Source organism: Peromyscus eremicus, chromosome 12 (genome assembly GCF_949786415.1).
Source record: "Peromyscus eremicus chromosome 12, PerEre_H2_v1, whole genome shotgun sequence".
Lineage (NCBI taxonomy): Eukaryota > Metazoa > Chordata > Mammalia > Rodentia > Cricetidae > Peromyscus > Peromyscus eremicus.
In genome coordinates this window covers 7,633,790-7,648,299 of record NC_081428.1, presented here as the reverse complement: position 1 = coordinate 7,648,299, position 14,510 = coordinate 7,633,790, and the positions used below count along the sequence as shown (strand labels likewise).

At 40.7% G+C, this 14,510-nt stretch overlaps 1 protein-coding gene across 4 annotated transcripts in view; it reads right to left on the bottom strand.

Annotated features, from left to right (window-relative positions):
* Positions 1-14,510, bottom strand: part of Synj1 (synaptojanin 1) — a 77,122-nt gene that overhangs the window by 46,300 nt on the left and 16,312 nt on the right. For all 4 annotated transcript variants that reach the window (XM_059277653.1, XM_059277652.1, XM_059277654.1 and 1 more), the window contains exons 3-7: positions 12,787-12,873; positions 10,365-10,632; positions 7,191-7,416; positions 6,295-6,378; positions 114-175 (exon numbers count right to left, since the gene is read on the bottom strand). In XM_059277653.1, coding sequence (XP_059133636.1) covers positions 114-175; positions 6,295-6,378; positions 7,191-7,416; positions 10,365-10,632; positions 12,787-12,873 — 727 coding nt within the window. The remainder of the gene's footprint in view (positions 1-113; positions 176-6,294; positions 6,379-7,190; positions 7,417-10,364; positions 10,633-12,786; positions 12,874-14,510) is intronic.

Genomic DNA, 14,510 nt, shown 5'->3' with positions numbered 1-14,510 from the left:
ATTAAAAACAAAGAAAAGGAAACATAATAAAAGGTTCTGCTCCATACAGCAACACCACACAAAGCAAATACAGTATGAGCCTCATAGTACTACACAAAAATCACCAGTTCTACCTGTCAAAAGCAGGTGCATTGGCTTCAAATCCCCTCGACATACGGACACGATGGGATCCCACCTTAAGCAAGAAAAAGATTTAATCATTACCCAAACCACTATCAAGACAAAAGAAACATCACCACTTGCAATCCAAGTGATCCATTTAGTGAACACAGTAGATGAAAGGCCTGGGCTTTACTCATGACAATTTGTTTAGAGTTCTGGGAGTCCCCTACTCCTAGTTTTAAGACGAAAACACATGTAAAAAGAACAATGGCCAGGCATGCTGACACACACTAATAATACCAATACAACACTCTACAGACTGAAAACAAAACAAAACGAAACTTAGACTTCAAAAGTAACATCAGAGCTTGGCTATTATTTGTTGTGTGAAACATCTAAATTTACCATATTAGCAGAGAAGGTTTTTCTAAGTTTTATAACTTATAAGGCCTCATAAAAACAGAAAGAAAAATATACATAAACTGAAACAGCCAACACTGTTGAGGCCCAAATTACTCAGGGTCAGAGAATCTGAGCTTGCTTTACCCAGCACGGCTGCATAATGGCCAGGGGCGTGTTTACCAGGTGTTTGGAAGGGTCTACACTTGGCTGTATGGTGTGTTTTGATCTTGCAAGGAGGAGGTCTTTTGCCTCTCCCCTTGGCATATCATAATAAGCCCTTTGGAATAAAGCTCTGGGCAGCTGGGTATTGACCCAGGCCCTCCCAAAGCTGTCCTGTGTCTCTTTCCTCTTGTCGGCTAGGTCTATCTTTCTGTCTAATATTTCCTCATTCCTCTCTCCTCCACACAAGAACCCTTTGATAGGTGGGAGCAAGTCGGAGCTGGACTCCGGCAGACACCCACACAACACACAAAATTTCTTTCATTTCCATGACATAAAAGGAAGCTGGGCATAGTGGTACACCTGTTAATTACAGCACTCAGGACCCAGAGATAAGAAGAATGCCACTGGATTCAAGGCTAGATTGGTCTACATAGCAAGATTCAGGCCAGAGCTACACTGTGAGGCCCTTTTTAAAATAAATAAATACATAAATACATAAATACATAAATAAATAAATAAATAAAAACAAATAAATAAATAACAAAACAGCTGGACATGGTGCACACCTTTGATCCCAACACTTGAGAAACAGAGACAGATAGATCCCTATGAGTTTGAGGACAGACTGGTCTACATAGTGAGTACCAGGACAGCTAGGGCTATATAGAGAGACCCTGTATCAAAAAAACAAAAACAAAAAAATAATGATAATAAATAATAAAACCAAAATAACAAAAAGTAACAAAGATGCTTTACTTAAATCTTGAGTGATTACTTAATTATTAGATGGGTGGTGTGTTTCAGCAGATACGGAATATTTTCTGAAGGAGTAAAGATTTCCAGTCACTAAAAATTTCATACATTAGTGAAATGCATCTGAGATTTTTAGCTTCCTAAAATAATGTTTTGCCATTATCATGTGTATGTGTATAATGTGTGTGTGTGTGGGGGGGAGAACAACACAACACATGCCACAGTCCATGCGTGGAGGTCAGAGGACAACTCTGTGAAGTCAGTTTCCTCTTCTGTCATTACTGGGCCCTAGGGACTGGAGTCAGGCCTTCAGGCTTGTGCGGCAAGCATCATTACTTGCTGAGTTATCTCGCTGGTCCAATGCATCATTACTTTTGTTCTTAAAGTCTTAACTCATCAAATCATTAATAGTTCAGAACTAAGGGCTAGCAAATTTAGATAGTATTGGTTCTTTTCCTAATATGGAATCTCAGTGGAATTTTTTGTAAAATTAATATAGATTATAATCTGACTTTACTATTTGTTACACTTTTAATTTTGCTAGATACCATCTAAATGGCAGTATAAGCATTCAGTCTTCTGCAGCATTTTTATTGTTCTGAAAAACTGAAGTGCTTTTAAAAATATTCATTTTATTTTTAATTATGCGTACGAGTCTCTGTGTGGTTATGTTTACATGAGTACGAGTGTTCACGGAGGCCAGAGGTGTCTGATTTCCTGGAGCTAGAGTTACAGGAGGTTGTGAGCCATCAGGCGTGGATGCTGGGAGTTCTCTAGCAGAGCAGTGGATGCTTTTAACTGTTGAACCATTTCTCTAGCCCCAAACATAAGTGGTTTTAATAAAATCTAATGTTTAAATAACAATCTTCTCTGCTGCTTTAAGATAAATCTTAGCTTTTGGCCACGAATAGCAGTTCATGCCTGTAAATCAAGCTACTACAGAGTCTTACAAAGAAGAATCTGAGCTCAAGTTCTGCCTGGGCCACCCAGACAACAGAGGTAACTTGGTTTAAGAGATAAAAACCCAAACTAAACCAAAGCAAACTTGGTTTTTTACCATTCTGACTGTTTTACAGAAGCACATTTTATGTGTACACATGAGCAATGGCATGCATGTATGTGTAGCATGTGCATGAGGTCAGAAGAGAGTATCACACCCCGGAAATTGGAGTTACAGGCAGAACCACCGTGCGGATGTTGGGTGCCCAACTTGGATCCTCTACATGAACAGTAAGTGCTCTTAGCCTCTTAGCGATCTCTCCAGCCCTAACACCCTGACTTTTGAAATGAAGGGCATCTTTATCAAGGTAAACAGGAGTTGATTGCTGCCGGAAGAAGCTAGCAGACAGTAAGAACTTTGTGATAAGTATTTGGTTGATACCACAATTTGTGCTTTATTTATGATTTGGTAGCTAAGTTAATCATGTATGAAATAAACTAGAAAAAAGATAATTGAAATAGAATGATTTTTATATCTTTAATATGTCCTGTTTCTCAAATGTCACTATACTCTTAGTGCATAGTTAAGTAATGTTCAAGGGACCAGTGACATGATTGTAGTGTCATGCATGCTGTAAATGACAAAAGGAAAAAGACAGAAAAAGAACAAGCTACACCCACTAAGAAATACTCATTAATAGCAATTTTTTGAAGGACAAGATTTTTGAGTGTTTTCAAACATACTGTTTACCTTATTTCAAACAAAAATATATCCTGTTTAAGTTTATAGAAATGTAAACTAATTTTAAAAAAAGGTTCAGATGAGATGTTTACATTTCCTGACCAAAATTTCTACTTTTCTAAGCAGCCGACCACTACAACATTCACATGTCTTTTTCTCTATTACAGTAAGGACTCCAAACACATTAAAAACCCAACCAAACCAAAGCAAACCCTTCCGTCCTGGAGCTTCCTGCTTCAGAGCACTTGCTGCTCTTCCACAGGACCCGAGTTCAGCTCCTAGGACCCATGTCTGGTAGCCTGCAAATGCCTGTAGCTGCAGTCTCAGAGAGGAGATCCTGGACCCAAGTGAGGTGCAAATGTGCATGCTTCCCTCCCCTCCCCCAATATAAAGAGGAAAGTCAGTCCTTCCTACAGACACAGACCCTCCAGGCTGACCTCACTGCCACAGGATCATAATAACAGCACATTTTGCAAAATTAAAAATGTTGTGCTAGGGGAAAAACAAGATGGGACGTATCTACTAACATGGATTGTATTTCTTTGCTCAGATAGGCAAGAGGAGGGCTGGAAAGACCTAACAGATGCCCGACATTTACTTGTGAACATTTCTCTGAGGCTAGAACTCTTTCCTGCTAATGTATGAACAAAGTGACTTGTTAAAGGGGGTCAGGGAAGAGAGCTGCCATATCATTAAGCAAGCAAGAAAGGAAACAAGACAGAAAATAAACTCTGCTATGCTTGTTCAATTCCATAGTTCAATTAATAGTGTTACATTGTAAACCCAGTGCTCAGGAGATAGACAAGAGCATTGCAAGCTCTAGACGAAGCTCTAGACAGCAAACCACCATAACAAATGAACAAACTGGGTCCCTAAAATACAGTCTAGTCCTGAGAATACATGAAACATAAAGCAACCATTCACAACACCCCCAAAGCAAGAATCCTAGTTTGGTTCCACAGAACAGTTAATTCATTTTTGAAAATCAATTATCTATTTTTATACTTTCTTAAAAATAAATCATATATTTTCATTCCTTTATTACCACTATTTTAGAACAGTGGAGTAAATGTTTTAGTACAAAATATATTCACAAAAAGAATCCATTCTCAGGAGGCTGAGGCAGGATAACTGTCATGAATTTAGGGCCAGCCTGGGCTACACAGAGAGTACCCTACCAGTCAGGCCTTTGTTGCAAGAACCTTTCTCAAAACAAAACCAAAGAACAATCTATTCTTATTCAAAGGAAGGTTGACTTTAGAAACTACTAAACTAAATAACTGTCAGAAACAGACTCAGGCACACCTGTCTGTGTCCCCCGCCCCCCCCCCCCCCCAATACACACACACCAGTCAACAATTGGCCAGCTAAGTAATGATTTAGTAGAATTCTTAAGACTATCTCTGGCTGGGTGGTGGTGGCTTATGCCTTTAATCCCAGCACTTGGGAGGCAGAGGCAGGTGGATCTCTGTGAGTTCGAGGCCAGCCTGGTCTACAGAGCAAGATCCAGGAAAGGTGCAAAACTACACAGAGAAACTGTCTTGAAAAACCAAAAAACAAACAAAACAAAAAGATTATCTCTGTAGTAGAATATTATTGTAAGGTGTGTTACTTTTGTTTATGCTGTATTTGTGTAACTCTGTGAAGCTGTTACTGTGCCTGTGTGAAACTCCTGATGGTCTAATAAAGAACTGGCCATTAGCAAGGCAGGAGAAAGGATAGGCAGGGCTGGCAGGCAGAGAGGATAAATAGAAGGAGAAAAGAGATGGAGGGAGGAAGGACAGCTAGCAGCCAGAGGAGGAGGACTCCAGGGGCCAGCCACCTGCTACACAACCAGCAAGCCATGGAGTAAGAGTAAGATTTATAGACGTAAAAGAACAGGAAAAGCCCAGAGACAAAGGTAGACAGGATAATTTAAAGTTAAGGAAAGCTGGCAAGAAAGAAGCCAAACTAAGGCTGGGCATTCATAAGTAAGCATAAGCCTCTGTGTGATTTATTTGGGAGCTGGGAGGCAGGCCTCCCCCAAAAGTAAAAAACAAACAACAACATAGCTCAGTGACTCAAATTTTACTACTTCTATGAAGAAATGCATGGCTTACAACCCCAGAGTTTTCAGTGTTGCTACATGACCGCACATGCACTGTTCAGCAGCCAAGCAAGGGGCCTTATATCCTACATAATCCATGTCCTGCGTGATCGCATAATGTGCGCACAGTGTAATCACGCGGTCTATGGGCACTGCATGGAGAAGCTATGCGAGCCTATATATATACATCACTAAAACCAGCAATGTCTGATCCTAATGTGCTTCTGTGTGCCAGGCGCTGTTTGAAGTGGTTTTCACTCAGTGCTCAGAAGAACCCCAGGAGGGAGACAGTGTATCATCATTCTCATTTTATGGATGAGGAGACTGAGACAGAAAGAGGAATTCAATCACTTGTCCAAGATCACCTAGCTAGGAATGGTAGAACAAAGTTGTAAATAGAGTCTGAATAGTTCGTTTTTTTGTTTTGTTTTGTTTAAAGCTACCAAATTCTCCTGCTTAAAGAATCTAAGTCATTTTACACTAAAATAATGAAAACATTTAAAAAAAAAATCCTTGAAATTTAACAAATTAAACAGGCTCCTGAGTTGCTACAGCTATGTCATATGGTTTGAAAGTGGTCTGTCTGTCTGTCAGGCCTTTATGCTTTGGAAGTCTGGTACCCAGGGTGGCAGTGTTAGTGATGGTGTGGAACTGTGGAGAAGTACAGCCTCATGGTTTCCTGTTGGGTGCTCTTATGGGAGCCAAGTAGTTACAGAAGCCTGAGTCGAATATATCTGACTCTTTCTTTGGTTTCTGTTTAAAGATGTGCTCTCTTCCTTCCATATAAACCCCCACGGTAATGCCATCAAGTGTCACACTGCTTCACCAGTTGCCAAACCAATGAGTCTGAACTTCCAATCTCTGAAATTATGAGCCAAAATAAAATTTTTCTTTATAAGATTGGGATAACTGCGGTGAATCACTGTAGTAATATAAAAACAACTAACACAGAACCGAAAGGGAAGTTGTCCAAGATAAGATGTTCCTCAGGTCCTCAGTGTGAGTCTAGTATTACACACAACAGAATGATGGTAAACTGAAGAACCAGGTTGGAAATTTGGACAATATGGAGAATTTCAAAGAAGAAAACAAACAAACAGGCACATACTTGCAACCCTGGTTGTTCCCAGAACAATGGAACAGATCCTCGGATTTGTATGAAGGAAGAAACAGAGTCATCTAAGTATATAACCTACAAAAAAGGGAAAGAATTCCAAAGGAAAAAACCTGTTAATTCTATATTAGAAAAGCAGCTACTGAAATCTGTACAAGCTGTGTGATGAATGCTCATATGCAGACTGTTCTGATCAAAGTAATCAAAAACAGGATGCTAAGTTTTTTCAGATAGTGATAATATTGATCAAGAAAACAATAAAATTGAAGAATCACAACTTTAAAAAAGAAACTGTTTTAAATCTCAGTGTTATATACATATATCCTTATACTTCTTTCAATTTGTTCCTTAGCTTTTTATATTTTCCAAAACCTAATTTGAAGATCTGAGTTGGGCTGTATTATAGCCTGAAATTTTATAATTACATAGTTCCACAGCCAAATGTTATAACTTTAAAATTTTAGGTAGCACATATCTATCAAGTGTTAGGTTAATTTTCACATAAAAAATATTTTTATGAAGCCATCTTGCTCTATAATTAAAGATTTTAAAATTCATTGTCAAATGTATAGCACTGACCATATCACATTACTTAATTATTATTACATAACTGTTTAAGTTTGTTCTAGAGAAGCCTTTCTTAGGCCAATAGAAGCCATGAACATCAACATTATACATGCCAAAATGTATCTGCATTCAGGTAAATCTATTACCTAGTATTTCCCGTGTCTCCCTCTCACCGTGAGTCTGTTACTCCAGCATTTCCCATGTCTCCCTCTCACAGGTCTGTTACTCCAGTATTTCCCATGTCTCCCTCTCACCCCTCTGTTACTCCAGGTATTTCCTGCCTCTCTTACAACATTTGGTAAGAAATATAAAACACTATGTACCTGCTCTGTTTCTACAAAATTGGCAACGTGACCATCATCATTTGTTCCCCGGACATTAAACCTTGTCCCAGCTCGTTCACAGCTTAGTCTTGAAATGAGGCAAGCCTTTGCTTGTTTATGGGCAGCATAAATTGTTCTGATTTCTACTCCTCCACACATGAGGCGTAATAACCAGTCATCACAATTCACACCATAGTGCTTGAGATGCAAATGCAGAGACTGATTCCTAGGGGAAAAAGAAGACACTGCATTAGGTTACTAAGTACAAAAGAGCACTCAATACATTTTAAAACATTAATGGGATATTATTAAAAGATTCCCCAAGTAAAGCAATTTATTTATAATTGCTATACTAAAGACAAGGCTATAAACTGAAATGCAGATTCTTAATCAGGTGACCTATTGTACAAAAAACTTGTGATTTTAGATTGATAAAACATTTCTAGTCTATCTTCATAGAACATGCACATAACCTAACTTGTTCCAAAAGGGGTTATACAAACACATCTTACTTTAAAGAGATTTACATATAAGACTTTTGTAAGGCTATATTTTAATTAAATTTAAATAGCCGGCATAACTAGTAGCTATGTTCCACACAATGTAAGGAAGGGCATAGTGTTTTCTATGTCTCCAAACAAAATTTTTTTTTCAGTTTTTGTCTTGGAATCCAAGGCCTCACTCATGCTAGGTAAGTGCTTTATCACTGAGCACACCCACAGGCCTGCTTAAATACTGTAATACTGTAGGTATCAGATAGGGCTGGGTTTACAAACTTGGAGGGAAAAATGTTGTGTTCACGCAAACACACAGCCCAATGACGAAGCAACAAAAGATGAAAATATTTCGAGTCACAGTGCCGAATGCATGAACGGAGGAGTGCGCTCTATCAACTTAGCCTTCTCATCTTGCTGGCTGCTCTTCAGGGGTCTCCACTGGAACTTTAGTCCTCCACAGAATATACAGGGTCATTAACAGCAGTAACAAGAAGCCAAGCTGTTAAGAGCAGGAATCCTCAACTCCCTGCCCTTCAGGTAACAGGCTGCTGTGGAGATCCACTAGGTGGTGGCCATGCACGGTTCCAGCAGACCAGGTACCATCCTAACCCTTCCTATCTATTTACAAAGCAAAATGGAATGCAATTGAGTGATGAGACCACTACTGGGATAATGTGAGATCCGATGACCATTATCATTCAGCTAATACCATGACTCATGCTCTCATACTTTACTGTTATTTACCCTGATCGAGGCAAACCTCAACAGACTATGAGGCAGTATGTCCAAAGGTCACAGCCAGGGCTATATCATGGAGCAGACAAGGGATGTGTTGATCTTCGTTTAAATGGAGCTTGGATCTGAGGCATTATGTGCAGGTAGAGTTCTTTGCTATGCTGTCAGTTCACACTGTCCTTTACTGTAGAAGCACTGCTGCTTTACTCTATTTACATTTATGCCAAGCCTTGAGTAGCAGCAGTACTACTTAAAATCTCAATGAAATAAAACCACAGTTTTTGTGAGATGTATTTGGCAGTCTGGCTACAAAGCTTACTATATCTTAAAGAGAAAAAAAAAAAGACAAAGCTATAAGGATGTGAATTCTAAAAACTTCTATTTTTCTAGGTAAAATTACACTCAAGTATGTCAATCTTTAGCAAAACACAAGTTCGACCTATCAACCACTGGAAAATCCCCTCAGGCTGTTATCTAAACATGTCCCAGTCTCCACCTTTAATTAAAAAAGAAAAAAATTATTCCTACTAATTAAACTTTGTAAACACAATTGTACCTGCTTGGATTTCTAATGTGATGGGAAGGTTTGTCTCTGTCCATCTAACATTGGGGATAGAAGTAAGTAGGGAACAGAAAGGTATGGACAACTGCCCAAGCATGGCTGGATTATAATTATTTACTTCAAAGGGCTTCAGTGTTTTCCACCTGAAAGCACACACACACAGGTTGACAAAGGCCTCACCCTGGAAGGCGCATCTCTGGATACCTGACAAAGTGCATGTCATCATCACTGGCTTTGTTGAGTGGAGAGGGCTGCATGCCCACTCAGCTACTCTATTGCTTCCCATCCTGTCTTCCCCAGCTCCTTGTCTCCTTTGCCAAGGCCAAGGCCCTGCCAGGCAGTGCTCTACAGCCCTCTCCACTCCCCTATTTCTCCTCTTGGAGCTGAGACTTCTCCATAGAAACTAGAAGGTGTAACTAGAGCTTCCTCTTCTCTCCTGAAGCGGTCATCAAGTTGGAGCCCTCGGACAGCCAGGGCAAATGTGTCAAACCTGAGTGGACAATTCAAGAACCATACGTGATGATGAAAATGAGGGAGTGGATAAACACAGAAGACAAATGCTTTGAATCTGAAGACCAGGGGAGGTCAAGAGCAGTGTCCTTAGAGCTTTGGCCTTACAATGTACATTTCTGGTGAGACAGAACTTCTATACGCATTAATGAAAGAGAAGTCACTGTTGCTGCTGGCTGTAGACAACAGAAGCACTGTAACTAGACACACTGAAATCCAGTGGGCTACAACGAAGCCACCCAACTCTTAGTCCCCGTGCTCTGCTCACCATGTCTGCTTGCCTATCACACAGCCCGTCAGCAGCATCACCTAACAGACCCCGATACCCACCCCAGGTTCAGTTACCGCAGTGCTGAGTGTCCCAGTGCACTTCCTTCACAGCCTGCTGCTCTCACATCGAGACCATCTCCTCAGGCTAGGGGAGTGCTCACCCACCCAGAGGAGTGCTCACCCACCTACCATGCACAAACTATGTTCAATTTCCAGCACCAAAAAAGAAAGAGGACCAGCTACTTAACAATCTCAACATTGAAAATAAGGGAATGTCGCTTAGAATGACGGAATGTCAGCGATGAGACTGGAACAGAGACTAGGAAAGAGTGGCCACGTGCACCACGAACTCCACAAATGCGCACTTCTCACTGTGAAGCACACTCAGTCTAGAGCAGGAAGAGCAGCAGATGGGCTTCACACAATATTCCACTCCATCAAGGTGCCTGCCATGCTCTGCTGTGGGTCAGGGCAGGAAAAAGTGCTCAACCACGTCCATCCTTTGCTCTCTCCAACAACAGCCACTGTGGGCCACTGTGCCCACACCTCTGAGCCACTGAGCAGTCCACACTTACAAAGGAGGAAAGACGACAGACTCACCAGAAAAACCTGTTGTCAGTCGTGTGCTCCTGCACGCTGCGATGTGCATTCAGACTCAGATCTAAGCTGACTCCAGATGCGGACCACGCAAAATAAAAGTTTCCTGAGTTCAAAACTTTACGGACTTCTGAAATGCGATCCTCATCTGAAGCATCAGCTCGGAGTGATATAAACTCAGTGGAAGTAACTCGGAAAACTTCAGATTCTTGAATTTTCCCAACAGACATACATCCAGTGACTAGGACCAGATAATGCAACATGGTATCACCTGTGAAAACCAAAGATTTTACCGCACAGAACACCAACATTTCCAAGCTCTATAATATCTTCTGACTTCTTCCTGTGTTTCCATCTTTAAAATCTTATACTGTAATTTTTTTTTTTTTTGAGATAGTCTTACTGTGCTGCATCAGCTGGCCCCAAACTCCCAATCCTCTGGCCTCAGCCTTACCAAATGCAGGGAATACAGGTATGTACCACTATGCCCGATCATTGCAATTACTCTAAACTTACCACGAACATGTTTAAATTTACAACTACAGGTGTTTTTTCAGGGAAAAAATATTCTCATTTAAATACATTCAGTATGTCAAGCACTAAAACATTAAGATAATGTCACATTTACAAAGTTATTTCCATACATAATCTGAGGGTACAAAACTTGTTAAAAAAATGCTGCCTTCAAACCCTTACCATGGACAGGAAGCTCAGATAATGAATGTCCAATATCTTGGTAAATGGTAACGTTTTAAAATGGCATATAAATGTGAGAGCTGAAGACGACAGCGTACGGGCACAAGGCCTTGGTCACAGTTAATACAGAGATCTGGTTCAAGAAAACTTGCTCAGTGTTTCTGAAGTTTTCCTTCTTTCTTTTTTACAGCAAAAGGGATATAGGGGTTCACTCCTTGGTCCTAACTTCTGAACATCAGGATTTTTTTTTATTTTTCATATAATTGGCAGCACACAATAAGAAAAATGCCTGATGGGGGCTGGAGAGATGGCTCAGCAGTTGAGAGCACTGGCTGCTCTTCCAAAGGACCCAGGTTCAATTCTCAGCACCCACATGCAGCTCACAACTGTCAGTAATGGCAGTTCCAGGGAATCTGACACCCCCCACACACACACACATGCATGTAGGCAGAACACCAATGCCCACAAAAATAAAAAAAATTAAAAGAAAAATGCCCGAATCACAATAAAAATCCATTATATAACTAAATCCATCTTCAGTTTACTTTCTTTTCCATTTTTTTTGGTTGTTTCATAGTTAGACTATATCAAGGAAGAAAACCATGTGTTATATACCCATGATAGTACAAGCTTACTTTCTCATACAGACCAATAAAAGCATGAACCAGGTCCAGTCTCTGGACCACACTCCAAGGCATACCTTTATAGACAAACTGCTAATCATAAAAGTTACCCCAAAAGATCATAGTGACATTAAGTCAGAGCTGGAGAGATGGCTCAGTGGTTAAGAGCATTGCTCTTCCAGAGGCACCTAGTTCGATTCCCAGCACCCACATGGTGTGGCTCACAAGCAACTGTCTGAACTCCAGTCCTAGGGGATCTGACTGTGTTCTTGACTCAGCAGGCTACCTGCACATCATTCAGAAATACATGACATCATCTAACACTCCTACACACAAAAATAAATGATTTTAAGAGGATTAAAGAGCAGACATTTCTGAATCTAAAACAGATGCCTTTTCCATGATGTACTAGGGGAATCAGTGTGTCTCCTTAATGTGCTGAAAGAAGAAAACAGGGACTGCTCTCATTCTCTGCTAAGGTGCTTCAACAGGACACTGTCCTTTGATCTTGAAACTGTTGCATGTCTTTCTATTTTTATTGTATGTGCAGGAGTGTTTTCTCTACATGTATCTATGTGCACCACATGTAACCCTGGAGTTATATATGGTTGTGAGCTACCATGTGGGTGCTGGGAACCAAACCTGGGTACTCTGGAAGAGCAGCAAGTGCCTTAACCACGGAGTCAGATAGCTGCTGGGAAAGGCGTAGCCCGTTTTCTTTAATGGTGTGCTCTCTGGTATACTGATCACACTCCAGGGTAGACCCCGCATCCAAGAGTAGTTAACTAACACAAACTAGACTTCACAAGTTTGAGAGAGAGAGTGAGAGGGAAGGAGTGGGGGAGGGAGAGACACAGAGACAGAAAAAGGTTGGGTGGGGATGTGTGCAAGTTGAGAGGGGGTGGAATATGATCAAAATACATTACATGAAATTCTCATAGTAATAAAGTATTGTTTAATAAGATTAGCTTAATTAGTTTTTAAAAGGTATACAACACTTAAAGCTCAGATACTGAGTCTGAAATAATGTAGAGGCAGTCTTTGTAATCTCCAGGGTTACAAAAGAGAAATGGAAGAGTAGATGACCCGCACTGAATAACACTTACCAAGATTTAACCGCAAAACTCCTAAAAGTCCATATGCATCCAGTACTTTGGTATATGTACCTTTAATTGCCTCCTTTTCTGCAGATGCTGTTAAAAATAATTGAAAACATCAAAATCTATTTAGTTATGAAGCCAGAATTTGAAACAAAAATTCAAAATGTAATATTCTCTTTTTAATTTTTTTCTCCTTTCTCTCTGTCTCTCTCTGTCTCTGTCTCTGTCTCTGTCTCTGTCTCTCTCTCTTAGACCAGTATCATTCAGTTTTCCCCTGTGTCCCTTGGCTATCTAGTCTCAGGTTCTTGGTTACTCAAGCAATGTCAGGTCTGGACTACATCTCGTGGAATGGGCCTTAAGTCAAATCAGTTATTGGTTGGTTACTCCCACAAGCTTTGTGCCACCATTACCCTAGCATCTCTTGCAGCCAGACACCATTGTGGCTCGCTTGGTGTTTACCTTACTCTTTTGATAATGTGCAGGATATCTTTGTGTACTGAAGATGCCTGAACATAAAAATGAAAGCTCTATGTAGGCACCAGCTCGATATCTCTATGTTCAATATAGGTGTTGTCTTCAGCAATGGGGCCTTAACACCTGTGTGTTATATTAGGTATTTTCTCCAACTAGTAGTACAGCGTTCTTGCTGGAGTTAAGTAATTCCAACATCTAATTAATCCACTTTTTCTCGCTGATGATCTGTTTGGTCCTCCCTTATCCTTGACACTTAGAATAGTGCCTGAACGGGTACAATGCTGCAAGCCACTGCCTGATACAAGTTCAGCACAGCAATGGGGAATAGTTTATCTGTGCTTTAACAAATAAAGCTTGCCTGAAAATCAGGAGGAGGAGCTAGCCACTAGTTAACCAGAGAGGTCTAGAGATCTGTACAGACACACAGGAGGTGATCCAGCTGGGCAGAGAGAGGAAGTGATAAGGTGGGGTGGAGAGAGGAGCTTGCTCTCTTTCGGAGGAGGATTTCATAGAGGTAAGAACTCGTGACTGGATGCTCTGCCTCTCTTTCAGCTTTTACCCCAATATCTGGCTCTGGGTTTTTTATTAATAAGACCGTTTAACAATTCATGTTACAGAGGCAGTCTTTACTGACCTTTGCCTCACTTCCTTTGACAGAAGCTGATGTTATCTTGTTAATAAGTACAATTCAGACAATAATTTCCCTAGAGCAAGCTACTATGGCTAGTCTACTGAAAGAAAAACCAGCAACAACAAAAATATCCCCAAAGTTTAAAGGAAAAATCTTCCTAGCACTTAGCAGATATACACTTAAAATGTATCAAAAAAACAAAAAACAAAGGAAAATAAACCATATCTAGTATTTCACAAACTCCCAAGTAGCACATTCTAAAGTGTGAAATCTCCACTGGCCTTCTTTCCCCACTCCCATCTCTCAGCAGCTCGCTGCCTGGCTTGCTAGGTCACACTGTTGACCTGTCACCAGCACACGCACCCTTCTGCCTCTCTGTGCACACTGCAGAACCACGGAGCCTTTGGCAGGGCTCATGTGCTGCTCTAGGAAAGCAAGCAGATGGCTCCAAGCTCCCCAGACCCTGTTGTCCACCTTTACTGCTGACGAAGGGCTCTTCTAAGCCTATGTTTTACCTAAGATTTCTGGCCACTTGGATTATATGCTCTTCTTTTCCCTTAGAGCTCTTCGTGGAGTTCTGCAAGGTATCGAGCCTCCCCATGTGCCTCCCCTCAGACGATCCACT